The following is an 18,118-nucleotide window of genomic DNA, read 5'->3' on the forward strand; positions in this document are numbered from 1 at the left end:
TATTACGCAATTGACTGAAAAGCCAGTAGCACAAATGAAGAAAGTTTGATTTTGGGAACCAGCAAAATCTTCTGATTATAGAAAGGAGGAGAAGGCTCCAAGAGCAGCGATTTATTCCAGCTATGCATAAGTGAGAGGGTACACGGGAGAGAATGTGACACACCAGACTTGTATAAAATAAAAACAAGATGAAGATAAATGAGGGAGAAATTACCTCATATGTTGTAGTAAGATTCTGCAGAATCTGAACTTGCCTAGAGGTTCTAGGAAGTGCCGATAACACCTGGCCACTGGGGAAAAAATAAAACAGGATATTGATGTTACATAAAAAGTGAAAATGAGATAAATTATACCGGGAGGGGCTTCTAGGTAATTGTAAAAGGGAAACAAAATTTAACTGTTGAAAGGAAAAAGAAGCTCACCACAAAGTGTTACAAAGATTATCTTGTCATTTGTGACAACATGGATGGACCTAGAGGGTGTTATGCTAAGTGAAATAAATCAGATGGAGATAGACAAGACCGTATGATTTCACTCATATGTGGAACATAAGAATCGAACAGGGAGGGTGGGTGTGTATAGCTCAGTGGTAGAGTGTATTAGCATGCACAAGGTCCTGCGGTCAATTTCTAGTACCTCCATTAACAAACAAGCAAACCAATGAACACACCAAACCAAACCAAAACAAACATCTAGATACAAAGAACAAAGTAGTAGTTACCAGAGGGGAGGGGAGGGGAGGGCGAAATGGGTAAAGGAGGTCAACCGTATGATGACAGATGAAAAATAAATTTTTGGTGGTGAGCATGTGGTAGGGTATATGGAAGTAGAAATATAATGTTGTACTCATGAAACTTGCGTGATGTTATAAATCAATGTTACCTCAGAAGAAAAAAAAGAGAACATATACTCCATTATTCTCTCTGCTCCTTAGCAACTGCAAAATCAACAGCTCTCTTAAATCGGAGTCACTTTGCAGAGGGTTTCTTTTCCCGTGTGTGCATGTGTGTGTGTGTTTTAATTTTAAAAAATATTTGACGCATGAGAGAATATTTATGCTAACACTAGTTTATTACATAATCCAATGAATGCCTGTGAACTTATTACCCCACTTTAAAAAGCCCAAGTTCATTCTGTCCTTGAGTTCCTTGGGGTCTCCCCCCAACCCTGCTCTCCTGCCATGTCCCCAAAGGTATCCACCACCCTAAATTTTCACTTTTGCTCATTCCTGTGCTTTTCCTACACACAGGTATGGATTCTTAAACATTATGTTTAGATTTGCTTGATTTGACCTTATGAAAATGGTATCCATACTATATGTACTGTGTGTTTTTTTTTTACTCAACATTGTATTTTCACGATCATCATCTGTGCGGAAGTATCTAGCCTTAGTTCACATGTGCAAGAATTTGTCTACAAGCAGAGTTGCTATTTCATACAGTACATGCAACTTTCATTTCACCAGGATGGTGTCAAATTATTCCTCAAACTTTTTGTATCAATGTATAGTTTCACCAGTGGTAGGAAAGATTTCCTACAGCTCCTCCTTGCTAACAATTAATGCCGTCTACTTTTTAACTTCCCTAATCTAATGACTGTAAATGGAATATTCTTGTGATTTTAATTTAAATTTTCTGACTTACTAAGAAAGTAGAATTATTTCCATTTGATTATTGGCCATTTATATTTTCTCTTATGTGATGCACTTGTGTTGCACAATTCTTATTATATCTATTCTAGTAAGTTTGTTTTTATTTTCTAAATGATAACTTTTTAATATTTCATCTCTTAGTTCTTAATTGCTGACACATAGAAATGAAAGTGATTTTTATATTGCTTTTCTATCCAGTTACCTTCATAATTTTGATCATTTTTATGTAAATTTTTTTGGTAAATGATCATTACAACTGCACATATTAAGTTTTGCTTTTTTTGTTTAAATAATTACAAAGGTTTCCTTTTTTTCTTTCCTCACTTACTGTATTGGTTAGGACCTTTAGTACAGTATTGGATAAGTGGAAATAAAATGCATGATTCATAATTTTTAAGGAAAACTTTCTAATGGGGTTTTGGTAGATCTCTTTTATGAAGTTAAAGAAATTTCCATCTGCTGTCTGCTATGAGTTTTTAATCACAAATAGGTGTGCATTTTATCATGTTTTTGGGAAATGAGCCTAAGGGTTTTCTGGTTTAATCTCTTTATGTGGTGAATGACATTAATAGAGGTTTGTTTGTTTTTTTTAAGTTGACGCTTGGTTTAATTTGTTTTCTCACCTTGGCTTTGTCATATTTCTTTCTGCCTTGCAATGCTTTCTAGGTTAAAACATCCTGAGCAATTCTTGCAAAACCAAGGCAATAGGATAGTGTGAGTCAACATGTATCTACTTTATGTTCACATACCACTTCATCAGAAAGATTTTCTTAGTAAATTTTCTCATATTTGCAGCTCTCCCTCTTATTTTTCGCAGGTAAGGGAGGTTCGGATAGAGAGAGAATGGAAGCAGTAAGGTGAGCGATTCCAGGCGAAATACATGGAATCCATGAACTGCAATATCATTCTCAGGTTTCCAGTATCTCTCTGATAACCACACAAGGCTATTTTATTTAAGTTTAAATTAAGCTATGTTGGTGACAATTGCCAGAGGGGAGCCATTTTTTTCACTTAGAAAGACTTTTCTTTTATTTTTGGAGAAATATTGCCCCTGAAATGTGAGGATAAATATTTTTTCAATCAGAAAGAAAATGTTTTGCTCTTCCTTTATTTAAAAGTAACCTTAGATTTTGCTTCCATTCAAGATGGAGAAACAGGGACCAAGTTTACCCTCCTGCCTGAAACAACTAAAACACTGGACAGCATCTATAAAACAATGGCACTCAGGAAACTGAACATCAGCAACATGATGAAAGATCGTCTCCTGGATTGGATCTTGGAACGGAATAGTGGAAAAACCGGTGAAATCTAAATAAAGCCTGGAGTTTAGCGTTGGTTTCTCAGTGTTGACAAATACACCATGGTAATATAAGATGTTAACAAGAAGAGAAACTGGGTGCAGGTATACAGAAACTCTCTGTAACATCTTTGCAACTTATCTGTAAATCTACAAATGTTTCAAATAAAATTTTATTAAGCAAATAAAACAAAAACATGTACCAAGAGCTCTAGAAGCTCAAAAGGTTATGATTTCTTCTACTTACTATTATTAGCAAAGGCTTCATGGAAGAGATAGCTGGGTAAATAAGCAGTGTAAAGGCAGAACAGCAGGAGACAAAGAGGCGTTGTCAGGAAAACAGCAAGATGTTTATTTTTGCCAAGTGTAGGATTTAGGTATTTAGAGCAAGAGAAGAACGGTAGCCAAACAGAAATAAGTTTGGAAACTTATGTTAGTTCTCCCCTAGAGAAGTTTTCCAATGCATGCTGAGAAATTTGGTCTTTATCTTGTAGGCAGTTAGGAGTAAGGAAAGTGATGTCATTTGACTTGTGATTTATAAGGATAACTTGGACGGTAGGGTGCAGCATGGTTTATTTTGGATTCTAAATCCCAGAAATAAGCCTATGACGATTTGATTATCAAAAGCGGGAAAGAGTTGCTCACAGAAACGGTGGATTCAGAAATTTCGAGTCAATCCCTAGTACAGTTTAAGCATAAGCCATTCAACTGGTGATTAAGGATTCAAGGGAGAGGGTATCGCTCAGTGGTAGAGCACATGCTTAGCGTACATGAGATCCTGGGTTCAAGCCTCAGTATCTGCTTTAATAATAAATAAGTAAACCTAACTACCTCCCCACTGCCAAAAAAAAAAAAAAAAAAAAGTAATGGGGAAAAGGACAGATGTTCAAGGATATGTATTGCAGGATGATTCCTAGTAACAATGACTAAACCACACGAGTACTTACTGGTAACAGAATCCTTGAGTGTTGGTGGTGTCTCCACATTCTAGAATATTTTGTAGTCATCATAAAGACTCAATTAGACTTTTAATAGTTAATTTGGGGGATATTTATATGATGTATTAAGGGAGAGAAACAGCAACTGTACGAAACAATATTCCATTTTTGTAAAAAAAAAATAAGAAAGAAAAAGGAAAACTATGTGTTAAAAGCAGGAGAAAAATTAGGAATAAATAAACAGCCCATTGTTAATATGGATCTGAATGGTGGGGAATGACAGTTGAAGGACTGCATAGGTGAGGGCAGGGAACAAATAAGATTGTTTTCAGAAGAAAGGTTTCTGTACTGCTGATGAAAGATACAACATTCAGCTAATGTAAACTTACACACGGGTGTGTATAAATGTATAGAAAAATGCACGAAAGACTGATTACCAAAATGTTGATGATGTTTTCTAAGGATGATGACATTTCAGTGTTTTTATCCCTGATTTTATGTTTTTCCATATTATTTACTTTTTTTAACCAAAAAAGAACTCATTTTATTTAATCGGGAAAAAAAAACTATTAAAAAAGTTACTCTGTGAAAAAGCCACTTCCCAGCTTCCCAGAACAGTGATGACTCTCGCACAAGCACATTCCTTATTTTTTTTTGAAAGTCCTCTGAGCCTATCAGTGGAGCATGGTTACTGGTGGGTTTTCCAGCCTTTCATAGTATTTTCATTCCAGCATATCCCGCCCGGGGAACTTTTTGTTCCTCTTTTTCACCATCTGCTGCAATAGTTCTGACACTTCTAGTTGAGTTAGTGAAGGCTATTATTTTTCTCCAAGCTTCCAAGAACCATCCTAGCAGCAGTTAGCACCACCCCCCAAGGATCTCACTAGACTGTCAAATCCTGTATCACGGGCAAGTACACCTCTTTACGGATAGAGCCTCTCTTCTTTATTACCATCTTCAGCACTTCCACAGCCAGATTTGGTCATGACTTAACCTTAGCTGTTGGTTTGGAGGCCAGGAGAGGAGGTGGGAGTAGATCCTGAAGGCTGACAGTCAGAGATGATGTTATAGGATGGAGCTCATGGGGATGATGTAACAAAAGCCAGGTGGCAGTGCTTAACCACCGGTAACAAGCTAGCCACTGTCACTGTAATAAGCAGCAAGGTCAGAGTGGTAGCCAGAGGGGCATGACCCTTGGAAAACTATAGAGCTAGTTGAGAGAACACAGAGTTCTTAGGGGCAAGACAGATGGCAGCCAACAAAGATATTGCCCAATCTTTACAGTCAAAATAAGCCAGGGATGGATAATGAGAGTGGCTAAGTACAGCCATCTCAACCAAAACTCACAATCCGTTGCCCAGATCTTACTCAGCCCAGAATCTGTTGCCTGAAGGAGGAGTCAGGTCCCCACAAGAAAGACCCTGTAGCAGTATAGAGAGGGTACATGACCATGACTTCCTCAGTCCTTTTCCAAAGGGGTCTGTGGCAATTTACTCAGGTAACTCCGCCTGTGGAGGTGAGGGGAATACTCAAGCTTGCTGACGTCTTTTATATGTAGGGTCCAAGTTGACACTGAAATCTGGGGATCTGGAGTCCTTGTCTAGCTCATATGGGGTACCCTGGGCCCATGGGTCCTCCCATGATCATTTCTTGGCCCCCAAATTTATAATTGAGATGGGCATACTTGGTAGTTGATAGAACCCCCACACTAGTTCCTGGCCTGCAAGAGCTATCACAGGCCAAAGAGTGAAACTGTCCAGTCCCCAGCCAAGACAACAAAACTAAAAAAAAAAAAAAAAAAAAAGCAAGCATACTGAGGGAAAATGGCAGATATTAGGATCACCCTTAAAGACACCACCCTTAAAGATGCAGGGGTGGTGGTTCCTGTCAAATCCACCTTAATTCACAAGTTTGTCTCCCACAAAAACCAGGTGGATCCTAGAGGATGACAGTGGACAATCAAACACAACCATGGAGAAGTCCCCTTTGTAGCTACTGTGCTCAGTGTGGCATCTTTGCTGGGCTGAGCCTCAGGTGTGTGGGATTCAGCTAGTGTACCAGATCAAGAGATCCACTATACAACAAGGAGAGAGCAGAAATGGGCACATAACCACGGGATCCACTGGGCATACCATATATCACACCACCAAGAAGCTGCTAGCCTGATACAGCAATTAGTATGGCTCGTTGAAGCATCAGCTGAGGTGCTAGTTTGGAAATGAACAACATCCTCCAGGATACAGTATACACTTTAAATCAAGAATCATTATATGATGCTGTGTCTCCACTAGACAGAAGACATAGTTCCAGGAAACAAGTTGTAGCGAGCAGCCCCATTTTAATGACTCCAAGTGACCCCACTTTCAATCTACAAATATGAATCTGTAAGTTTAAAAGTTCTGGTTCCCAGAGGAGAAATGCTTCCACAAGGCATAGGAAGAGTCCTTTAAGCTTAAAGCAGTTGTTGCTACCCAGTCAGTTCAGTTTCCTTGTGACAAGAGACCATCCAGAAGGAGAGGCGTTTTTATGCTGGACAGAGTAATTGATCTTAGTCATCAGAGGATACTGGGGGCTGCTTTCAAAATGTGAAGGTGGAGGGGGAAGGGTATAGCTCAAGTGATAGAGCACATGCTTAACATACACAAGGTCCTGGGTTCAATCCCCAGTACCTCCTCTAAAAATAAATAAGTAAACCTAATTACCAACCCCCTCACCAAAACAACAACAACAACACACACACAATTTTTTAAATGCTTCCTGGGGGAAATTAACCCTACAGCAGTAAATCAATGAAGTTAGAATATTCCCTCACACCATACACAAATATAAACTCAAATTGGTTTAAAGACATAAACATAAGACATGATACCATAAAAACTTCCAGAAGAAAACATAAGCAAAACTTTCTCTGACATAAATCGTAGCAATATTTTGTTAGATCAATCTCCCAAGGAAAAGGAAATAAAAGCAAAAATAAACAAATGGGACCTAATTAAATTTAAAAGCTTTTGCACAGCAAAGGAAACCAACAACAAAACAAAAAGACAGCCTACAAACTGGGAGAAAATATTTGCAAATGGTACAACTCACAAAAGCTTAATTTCCAAAATATATAAACAGCTCATACAACTCAGTAACAAAAAAACAAATAACAGAATCAAAGAATGGGCAGAAGATTTAAATAGACATTTCTCCAAAGAACACAAGTAGCCAACATGAAAATATGCTCAACATTGCTAATTATTAGAGAAAAGCAAATCAAAACTACCATGAGGTATCACCTCACAACAGTCAGATGGCCATCATCAAAAAAATCCATAAATAATAAATGCTGGAGAGGGTGTGGAGAAAAGGGAAACCTCCTACACTGTTGGTGGGAATGTAAATTGGTGCAGTTACTATGGAAAATAGTATGGAGGTTCTTTGAAAAACTAAAAATAGAGTCACCACATGATCCAGTAATCACACTCCTGGGCATATATCCAAAAAAGACAAAAACTCTAATTCAAAAAGATACATACACCCCAATGTTCATAGCAGCACTATTTACAAAAGCCAAGACATGTAAGCAACCTAAGTGTCCACAGACAGATGAATGGATAAAGGAGGTGTGGGATACACACACACGCACACACACACACACACACACACACAGATTCAACAGAAGGAGAAAGAAAATGTGACGGTAAAAATTGTCATCCAAATAGTTCTCTTTCTTAAGAAGAAGAAAAAATTAAATATAAAGAGTAAGTTAGGAAATGTGGAAGAGTAAAATTATGAGGATATAAATTGCCATAAAATATGTTCGACCAAAATGCCAACAGGATAGCCTCAAATAATGAGATGGGGCGCAGTCAGATGCTTTGCGGCCCAGGCCCCAGGCGCAGAAACTGGTCTTAACCACACAGGCTAGCTGTGTTTTATCAACAGGATGCCACGAAGGCCCAGGACAAAACCAGACTGTACTGGCTAAGATCCAAGATAAAGGACAAAAAAGGCTAAAGGTTACTGCTTTCCTTGCCTTGATTTATCTCTGTGTATAGAAAGTACCTGCTTTTGGGCAGAGACGCTTTGCAGCTGGGCTTTGAGAGATCCACGGTGGTCAACTGCCTCTGACGTGACCACAGGAACCTGCCCACACAGATGAAGCCTAGATGTGTCCCAGAGTTATCTTTGCTTCATTTCCCTGAGAAGATCTCTGCCCCAACGAGGGAATTTGTGCTCTGCTAGGCACAATCTGAGCCGTGTGCTAAGGAGCGTGGAAGACTGCGCATGCGCGACTGCCTCCGCAAATCTCCGCCCCTTTTCTCCAGCCCTGTTCACCTTTCTGCCTTCAAACCCTTAAAATTCCCTTACTCCCCACCCTTCCATGAGAAGATGCCTTTAGAGCATGAGCTACCCTTCTCCATTCTCTGACCATTGAATAAAAGCCTGTTTTCCTTGCACCAAACTCAGTTTCATCATTGGCAGCATGAACCTGAGCCGGAAAAAGGTCCCTGGCCCAACCAGGGGGGCTTTGGTTCAGCCAGGGCCCCAAGAAGGAGGGCCTTGCATCCCATTCGGTAACAAGAGCACTTAGGTAGAGTTTACAATTTTTTTTTTCTCTGATTACTATTTTTTAATGGAGATGCTGGGGATTGAACTCAGGACCTCATGCATGCTAAACATGCACTTGACCAGTGAGCTGTACCCCCTCCAGTGATTAGTGTCTGAAGATGAGCTTCCTGGCTCTGTGCGCCCTCACTTGGAGATGGGGGCAGGTCTTCAGAGCAAGTTGTTGCAATTCTGTCAGTTATTGCAAGGGAATGAGGTTTTAGGGTGTTACTTCCTTCAACACAGCCTCCTTGGTAGAGAGGATGATGGGAGAGTCTAAACATGTTCCCTCAAGTTTACAGACACAAAGACTGGTACCTGAGTTGCTCCCGGAGGAAGCTAAACCTGTGTGTGTGTGTGTGTGTGTGTGTGTGTGTGTGTGTGTGTGTGTGTGTGTGTGTGTGTGTGTGTGTGTGTGTGTGTTTGTGTTTGGAGAGAGCGCTGAGGAGTTGTTTTCCTACAAAGCTTGAGAACTTTGAACAATACCTTGGTTGGATTTGACATTCTAGTGTCTGAGTTGAGGTTTACATTAAAACATGACCTGGGAACTATTACTTAAGAGTGAGCTAAAAAGCCATAGAATTTTCTTTCCATGCAAGGGCAGGGAAAGATTACCCCACCACATAAAATGTATCGAGGCAATGGGAGACAAAAGAATAAATGTGTTTTGACGACACCTCTGAAGGGATACAGTTACAGGATTTAACCAATAACCATTTGAAAAAAAAAAAAACAAAACAAGCTTGCACCAAAAATAGAGTGAAAAGCATGATGAAATAACAGGTCACTTTACACAAAAAGTAAACATGGGCTCAGAGAGGACTCAAATTGTTCAAGACCAAATGAGCAGCAGTCCTGAGGTTGCAACTCAACTCTCCAGCTCCTGAGTTTTTAATACCTAGGCAACATTTCCTCTGCTGCTTTCCCCCTACGAATAAGATTATACTCATCAATGTCTGTCCCCTGCTATGATTTACAAGGATGGTTCACACTTACCATAGTACTGAGAGATTATTTTTGAATGTAAAAAGCTTGTGCGATGCCTCTGAACAATGGAATTTAGCCCAAGGCTGCAATTTTGTTCTAAGCATTACAGCATTTTAAAGCCACTAGTGCCCTGTTCTCTAAGATGAAAATAATATATCAGTGGGAGATAAGTGAAAGAGAACAAGCCGGTCTCTAGGTGGCAGATAGTATATGAAGTCAACAGAAGGAACATTTCCTGTGGTCTATTAATAATTCAAAAGCCCTCTATCCTCAACCCTCCTCTGCTCTCCAATTCCTTTTCCTTCTTTTCCTTCCTACTTAGCCTCAGCTGATTGGCTGCACTTGGGTAATCAGAGTACAATGCAATTAATGACTGTTTACCAGATTCTTGCTAGTATTTTATTTTTACCCTTTATAGTGTTTGGCTTTTAAGAGTAAGTGAATATGGAGACTTTTTTTTTTTTTTTTTTTGGCTGCCTTTCTCCTTGGCAGATGGTATTTATGCCTTTAAAACTTTTTTTGTTCTTGTTCCAGGGCATTTCACTGATGAGATTTATCAAGATGCACCTACAAATCAGCCACTAAGAGATTGCCTGAACGCAAAGCATTTTTAGGAAAATGATCACGACAAGAAAACGATGACAAAGAACAGCTTTAGGAAAAAGCCAGACCCTTAGCTCTTTCCAAGAGGGGTTATATTTTTGCCCCCAGAAAAGAATTCATCAAAGTCTGTCGCCCTGAATAAAATTAGATTTTTCTTTTAGCTTCAGTCATAGGCAATTCCTGGAAAAGCAGTGCTCAGAAACATTTGGTTAAAAAAAATTATTTTTACTCACGGAAAGAAGCATTTGTAATGTTATTTCTAGTGGAGGGATGGGACCCAGCAATCGGATAAGCATCTGCCCACAAAGCTGCAGCTCCCCCTCCTCCAATGCATGGAAACCATCACGCTACGCACAGAGTATTAAGTATGTTCAATATGATATGATGTCATTAAAATATATGTGAGTCATAGTCTCAACCCTCTCTTCAAGCATGGGTATCAATCAGACTTCAAAATGTATGTTGAAGCAAAAAATAGTAAGAAGAACCATGCATGAGGGAATTTTCTCATTCATTTCTTCACTGTTTTACTTCTATGTATTTCCTTTATTCCGTAAGGCTTAGTCCCGTTGACCTGCTACATGCTGATTCATTTTGCAGCAACACAGTAGAGCTTTGGTGTGTGTTGCTAACGGACGTCTTATGAAGGAGCTTAGTCCACCATAAGGTCCAGATGGCAGTCTGGGGTGAGCCCGCTAAGCCCGGCCGCAGCCGGCTATGACGATGCTCGTGCCGGGCTGGCGCTGAGGCCACCTTTAGACCTGCCGTCGGTGAGGACCTTGAGACTGGACCTCCAGCCCCGGCTTCTCTTCCAGGCTACCTTCCAGACCAACTGTCTTCTCTGCCAACTCGCTGTGACTAAATCACTGTGACCTCCCTTCAAATTGGCTCTCTTCCTAATTTCTATAATTTTTAGAGGCCACACTAGTCCAGTGAGAAGAGTTGAAATGAGGCAAACATGGGGTTTAATCCAAACTCTCCAGTTATTGTTAGATATGGGGGCCAATAATTTAGTCCTCTGAGGCTCATTTTCCTCCTCTGTAAAATATCGGTAAAGATTGCTAGAGAATTGTGGGCATTTAATGAGCTAACATTTCTGAGTTCCCAGCCCAGTGCCTGGAACAACACAGAAGCTAAATAACCAGGCACAGCCTCCGTTTCCCTCTCTAGCAATGATACCTCCACTGTCTCCAGGATCCAGATTGGACGTTTTCATATCAGTTTTTTCTCCTTCTCTCTCTTTTACCCTTAATTAAAGCCAATCGCCAAGTAATGGTATATTAGAACTGGCAAGAACCTTAGAAATCATAGTCATCTGATTTATTGATAATACATAGAGACAGAAGTCACCAATAATCCTAGCAATCTGACCCCCTTTTCAATTTCAGGAACAATCACTTGGTGATGGAATTTGTGGCTTGACACTTGACAATCATTTTGAACAAAAAAGAATCAACCAACTATACCTGGTTTAGTGATGATGGGCAAACACAGCTTCTGGCTCACAAGTCAAGCTCTCTTTTCTTAAATGCTGTCCTATGGCTCCTTGTAACTCAGGAACATTTTTTTGGTAGAATTTTCCTGCCCTTGGTATGTCCCTTCCCTCTTTGCCATTTGCTAACATGGAGAGAGGAATCTGCCTCAGATAATTGGAGAAGAAAAAGATCACAGAAGCAAAACAAAAGGAAGAACAAAATAATTCCAAAGGAAACAATATCAATGTTGAAGAGCCTAAAAATTGACTCGCTAATCAATTAGAATAATACATATAACCCGGGACTATTTACAGCATGTTTTATATAGGCTGGGGTATGAGTTCGTTTGTGTTCTTTCAAGCGGTTTATAGTAGAAATTCCGATGGGAATCATTCTACCAAGCAAAATAAGAATGAGATGTGTTCCTGTGTGTGTTCTTTATAACACAGCTTTTCTTCCTTTCGTATTCCATGCTGAATACCCATGCTCAACCCAGACCTCCTGTTTGATACATTTATCCTCTTCTCCCTCCCATGTTTCATGTACAAGAAAAAAAAATTATCCATAGTTCATACAGTGGTATCTGTGAAGGCAAGAAAAATATAAAACGTGCAATGCGATAGGATGTAACTAAATATATTTTCAAAAATCAGAAGATTCTATTCCTCTCATTTTCATAGCCACTGAATATACATATCATCCCAAGTTTTCTCAGTAATAAAACTAGAGCCAGAAAAGAAAAAAAGACCTTAGCTCTAGTGAAATCCTCATTATACTGACATCTACAATTTGGAAGGGCAACACGGGAAGTTGCAGACAGAGCTGACCTTCAAACCTGAACGTTTTGCTCCCTAGTCCAATGCATGGACTGGATTCCGTTGGGGGCAAACAAGTAGAGGAGATGACCCACCACCATCTAGGGTGCTGCCAGGTTACCTCTGAAATGCGAAGCCATGCTGCTCACAGAAGAGGATGGTGGCTACAAGGACTCCAAAGCTATAAAGCTTCATCCCAACAGCGATTTGCTATAAAACGAAATTCTCTGAAGAGAAGGGTCCGGATAGCTGATTACAGAAGAGCCTTCTTTACACACTGGTTAAAATATAATGCATGTTCCCTCCCATTTCTGTGATCAATAGACTCAGCTTTCTTTTCCACTCTCAAAAAGAAAGTAGGGTGAGTGTTGTTGTTCTCAGTTTAGACTTCCTAGAAAATATTTAACTCTTCTGAGAAAACGAGGCCAAAAATGAAAAGATAGTAACACAGCGGGAACACGTCTGGTTTACTGAAGAATCAGAGTATTGACCAGTGGATCAGAGCCCATGCTGAGGGAGGCCTCCAGTGGAGGACTAATACGGTCTTCCCTTGCCTTTGTCTTTTTCAGCATTTTCAACTTAGATGAAGCCAGAGAAGGCGAGTTTTTCAAAATTATGGCTGATACAAGGCTGAGAAGGAGAGCTTGTATGGAGGGTGATAAAATCTCCATTCAGAGAGATTTTTTTTTCTTGTCCATGTGGAGTAATGGGTCCACCCATAAAAGAACAGGAACACTAGTTGTGGGGAGCTCTTTTGAGAAGTAAAAAAATCAGGTTGCTTTGAATCATGTTTTTTCAGAGAAGGTCACCCTAATAGTCATCGTCTAAACCAAAGCTTACCACACATCATTCTGCAGGTAGCACCGTGTATAGCAATTTATCAGATAAGGGGCCACATCTAAGTCTCAGGAAGTGGAGGGAGCCCTGGTCCTCTCCCTGCATTCCCACTGGTAAATGCATTTGAATATTCTTGAGGTCAGGGCAGGAAAATTTACAAAATAAATCAATCACCCCACAGTGGACTTCTGAGAAGGAAAGGACTGAGATTTCAAATCTCTCTTTCTGAGATTCAAAGCTATTGAAACACATTTAATAGAGCAAGGTGAACTCCACTAAAACTACCTTTTTTACAAGAAAGGAGAAACAAGAAAATACACGTGTATCTGCTCATTTGTGGAGGAAGAAACACAGGAAGGATGACCAGAAATCAACGAGATGGGTTATCTGCAGTGAGTGAGTGAAAAACGATGGAAAAGCGAGAATAAGAACAGAGTAGAAGAGATGGGGGGCATGGGGCAAGGGGGAAAGGACACTTCTTTGAGTAAAACTTTTTGAATACCTCTGAGTTTTCGAACCAGTTTCAATGTTTCACATACTCAAACAATCCCGTAAATAACATGAATACAAACAAAACCAGATGAACTTAATTTTTTTTCCAAATAAATAACATAACCACACTAAAGGGGAGAAGGGGAAAGAAAAACTAACCCAAGTGAACTTAACCTTATTTTATAAACACAAAAAGAAACCTTAAAATAACAGTCAACAACAGTTAAAATTTACTGACAAATTTTATCAATTTTTATGCTATTTTTTTTGTATCCTATGTTTTCCCCCTGGGTTTACATTTCTTCTTGAAGCAATCTTGAAAAAATTCCTTTGTTTAGTTAAGATCCCATGGTGGTAAATTCTATTATACTCTGTATGTCTAACAGTAATTTTATTCTGCCCTCACTTTCAAAGACTAGTTTGGAGGCAATGGTCTAGTGTGGCAGGTCTCCAGTTGTCTTTTGGCATCTACTGTTTTGTGGTTGGAATCTGCCGCCTAGAAGGTGTTCCCCCGCAGGTCAGCTTTCTTCTCAATGACTTTTAAGGGATTATCTTTATTTTTGGCGCTCCTCAGATCCATTACTCTGGTCTAGATGTGGATTTACTTTTTATCATCCTGCTCAGTACACAGAATGTGCTTTTGATCCTAGGATTTAGATAGTTCTTCAATTTTGGAAAATCATTTTATTATTTCTTCAGCTATTGGATCTCTGCTAGTCCCTTTTAGGGGCTCCCTCTGGAGTTCCTTGATCTGCCCTCCAGGTCTTGAAACTGTCCTTTCATGTTTTTAAAAACCATAATCTTTGTCCTTGTAGGCTGAGTTCTGGGTGCATTTCTCAGCATTATCTTCAAACACTCTAATTCATTCTTTGTGTCTTGTTTAGACTACATTATCCATGTTGTCTTTATATTGTATTTAAAAATATCATTTAAATTATTTCATTGTTTGATTTTTTTTATGGTTATCATTTTTTCAGAGCTCTTGCTGAGACCCCAGAACCTTGTCTTACACTGGTTTTCGGAGTTTCTATGCTGTGATAACATCGTGGCCTTCAAAGATCCAGCCACCAGTCAGGTGATTTGACTTAGTTACTGGTTTAGTTATTCCTGGTTTACCTATTCCTTGTCTCCTACAGACCAGCAACTATTATAAACCAGTCCTAGGTAACAGTGGGCAATGTCTTTTTAAAATTGAGATACAGGCAGTGGAATACACAGCTATTAAGTATACAGTTAGATTAGTTCCAACAAGCATGCGTACTTGAGTAACCCACACCTCTGTCAAGGTACAGGAAATTTTCATCACTTCAGAAAATTCCTGCCTGTCCTCCCAGTCAATTACCCAACAGACTCACGCAGCAGCTGTTCTGATTTTATCACCGCAGATTAACTTTGCCTGTTCTAGAACTTTGTAGAATCACATGTTGTCCTAGTCAGTTTGGGATGCTAAAACAAATACACTGTAGACTAGGTGGCTTAAATATCAAACTTTTTTTCCCTCACAGTTCTAGAAAGTGGGAAGTCCAAAACCAAGGCACAGGCTCAATACATGGTTATAACCGATCAGGATCCTGTGGTGCCTTCTCAGAACAGATACCGGCCCCACACCTTCCTCCGAAGTACCCAGTTAATAGTATTGTTATGGAAACGACAGGCCAGTCAAGAAACAAGCACCACTCGGAGGGTTGGAGTCCTCAGATGTATTACGCCGGCGGGCTCAGAGGGGCTTCTGCTCCGAAGCTCTGAGCACCTCCAAGACATGCGCATGAGGTTTTATAGGGTAAAGTACAAGCTTGGGGTATTCGGCCAATAGGCATGGAAGAGCTTTAGCAGCATTATCATCACAAAAGTGGAGGCGGGGAGGCAGCAAACCAACATTCCAAAGCCAGATATGTATTTTTGAAAACCCAGCTGGCTAGCAAAAAACATGAACAGCAAACCAACACTAATTAACCTAGATTTACAAGTTAGTCTAGCAGAACTCAGATCAGTATTCCAATACTTAGACTTGTGAGTTATCTTGTTAGACCAGCCCGGTTTTTCCTTCACAGTATCTTATGTATATTTCCTGAGTTTTTCAGATGCTAAAAAACCCACCGCCAAAGGGAGGAAACTAACTACTTGATGATCGTGAGCACGGGGCCCCCAGACCTTCTGGCGCCTAGGGGTTGATAGTGTTGATCATCCCTGTTACCTCAACATCAACCAATCAGGGAATTGTGCACATCTGATCATGTACCCTGTGACCCCACCCCCATTTACCTGGCCTTTAAATATGCTTTGCTGAGACCCTTTAGGGAAGTTCAGCGTTTTCTTGGATATGAACCACCCCGTCTTCCTTGCTCGGCCCTGCAGTAAACCTTTCTCTGCTCCAAACTCTGATGTTTCGGTTTGTTTGGCCTCACTGTGCATCCGGCACAAGAACTTGCGTTTGGTAACATTGTGAAGAGCCCCTTCTTGCTGCATCCTCACGCAGCAGAGAGAAAGCTGGCGCGGTCTCTGGCGTCTCCCTTATAAGGGCACCAGTCCCATTCACGAGGCTGCCACGATCATGACAGTCACCTCCTAAAGGCCCCACCTCCAAATACCATCACACTGGGGATTAGGTTTCAACAAAAAATGAGGGGAAGGTCGGGGGAGGTAACACAAACATTTAGTCTAGAGCATAGAGCATGTAGCTTTGGGTCAGGATTTTTTTTGCTCAGCATGTTTCAGTAATTCTTTCATGTTGTTGCATGTGCCAGCAATTCATTTGCTCTTTATTACTCAGTAATAGGACACTGTTTATCCATTCTCCTGGTAATGGCTATCCGGGATGTTTTCAGTTTGGAGCTGTTATGAATAGAGCTGCTATGAATATGCTTATGCAAGGCTTTTTTGATGGCTTATACATTTTAGTTTGTGTAAATATGTAGGGATGGAATTGCTAAGTCATGGAGATGTTTAGTTTTAGAGGCAACCGTTGTGCCTTTTTTCTTTTTTTTTTTCCCCCTAACAGGGGCACTGGAGATTGAACCCAGGACCACATGCACACCAAGCATGTGCTCTACCAATGAGCTATGCCCCCTGCCCCCAAATGAGTGGATGCTGTGCCTCTTTTCAAGGTGGCCACAGGACCGCATTTTACACTCCCACCAACATATATTAAGAGTTCTGGTTGGTCCACATCCTTGTTATTTGATGCAGTCTTTTTCATTTTAGCCATTCTAGTACATGTGTGGTGGTGTCTAATTTGGGCTTTGATTTAAGTTTTTAAGATGACTAATAAGTTGAGAAACTTTTCTATGCTTATTGGTTATAAATGTGTGTGTGTGTGTTTAAACTGTTTGCTGACTTTGAATCAGATGCTTTGTCTTATCACTGATCTATAGGAGGTATTTATATACTCTGGCCCCATGAAAGGCAAGATGACAGAGACAGGAAATAGGTTAGTTTTTGCCAGGGCTGGGGCTGAGGAGGAAGAGATTAACCTACAAAGAGGTACAGGAGAGTTTTTTGGAGTGGGGGAAATATTCTCTATTTTGATGGTGGTGGTAGTTACACAGTCGTGTACAGCCCAAATTCCTCAAATTTAACTCTTAGGAGTTGACTTTATGATATGAAGAAGGGTGGTGGAGGGAGAGAAAGGGAAGTGAAAAGAACACAAGAGTTTGATCAGATGCTCTCCACCCATAGCTCACAGGCAAATCTCTTAGCTTCTCGGAGGTGCCGTTTCCTCTTCAGGAAAATGAGGTTAATGATAACCCACCTCTGAGGGCTGTTTGGGGACCCAATGGGATAACATCTGCAAGTGACAGGCAGAACAGGTGCTCAGTATATCCCATTCATAAAAAGAAGACAAACTAGGAAGAGAGCTGCCAGGTGCTAACGTGTTCTCTGCTTAGAGCCTTTTCCAGGTCATGGTGACCTTGGGGACAGCTGTCCTCTCCTCTGCTGATCCCAGAGTTAGGTGGTGAGTCACTGCCCGGAAGGCAATCTAGTCCTGGGGGATCTATCTGGCTGACTCATGCTTCCTGGGGCCCAGCTAATTTGCCCATTTGTTCTCCAGTCAATTTGGAACATGAGGTGGCAAAAATCATATAGCAAGTGTTTTTATTCAAGAGCCGTAACCCTCTGCCTTTATTAAGATGGTGCCTAAGAAGGTAACCTGCCCTGTGAGGGGTGGCTGCTTTGCCTTCTTGATTGGAGTGGCCTGAGGATAAGGCAGCGTGTTAACTGTAATCTGGGCTGGCCCCGACTTGGGTGTGCAGCGCAGCTTACCGTTAGGTAAGCACAGAGAGAGTCAATTAATTTCATGGCATTTTAGTATGAGTTCAGGGGCAGCTCAATTTACAAGTTTTCCTTTCAAAATCATTCAGCCATTAAAGCTGCATGATCTTGGGAGGTTTAGAAGACACATCGTTGATAAATGTTTTCCTTTCCTCTACACA

At 40.5% G+C, this 18,118-nt stretch overlaps 1 protein-coding gene and 1 non-coding gene across 2 annotated transcripts in view; both read right to left on the bottom strand.

Moving 5' to 3' along the window:
• CPB2 (carboxypeptidase B2) overlaps positions 1-12,683 on the bottom strand; it is a 34,833-nt gene extending 22,150 nt beyond the window's left edge. The window contains exons 1-2 of the mRNA XM_006187348.3: positions 12,481-12,683; positions 215-290 (exon numbers count right to left, since the gene is read on the bottom strand). Coding sequence (XP_006187410.1) covers positions 215-290; positions 12,481-12,554 — 150 coding nt within the window. The 5' untranslated portion in view covers positions 12,555-12,683. The remainder of the gene's footprint in view (positions 1-214; positions 291-12,480) is intronic.
• Positions 12,684-16,683: 4,000 nt separating this feature from the next.
• Positions 16,684-16,755, bottom strand: TRNAT-GGU. Its single transcript has one exon. It is a non-coding gene; the product is annotated as a tRNA-Thr (tRNA).
• Positions 16,756-18,118: the final 1,363 nt, after the last annotated feature.

The sequence above is a fragment of the Camelus ferus genome, chromosome 14 (genome assembly GCF_009834535.1).
Source record: "Camelus ferus isolate YT-003-E chromosome 14, BCGSAC_Cfer_1.0, whole genome shotgun sequence".
Lineage (NCBI taxonomy): Eukaryota > Metazoa > Chordata > Mammalia > Artiodactyla > Camelidae > Camelus > Camelus ferus.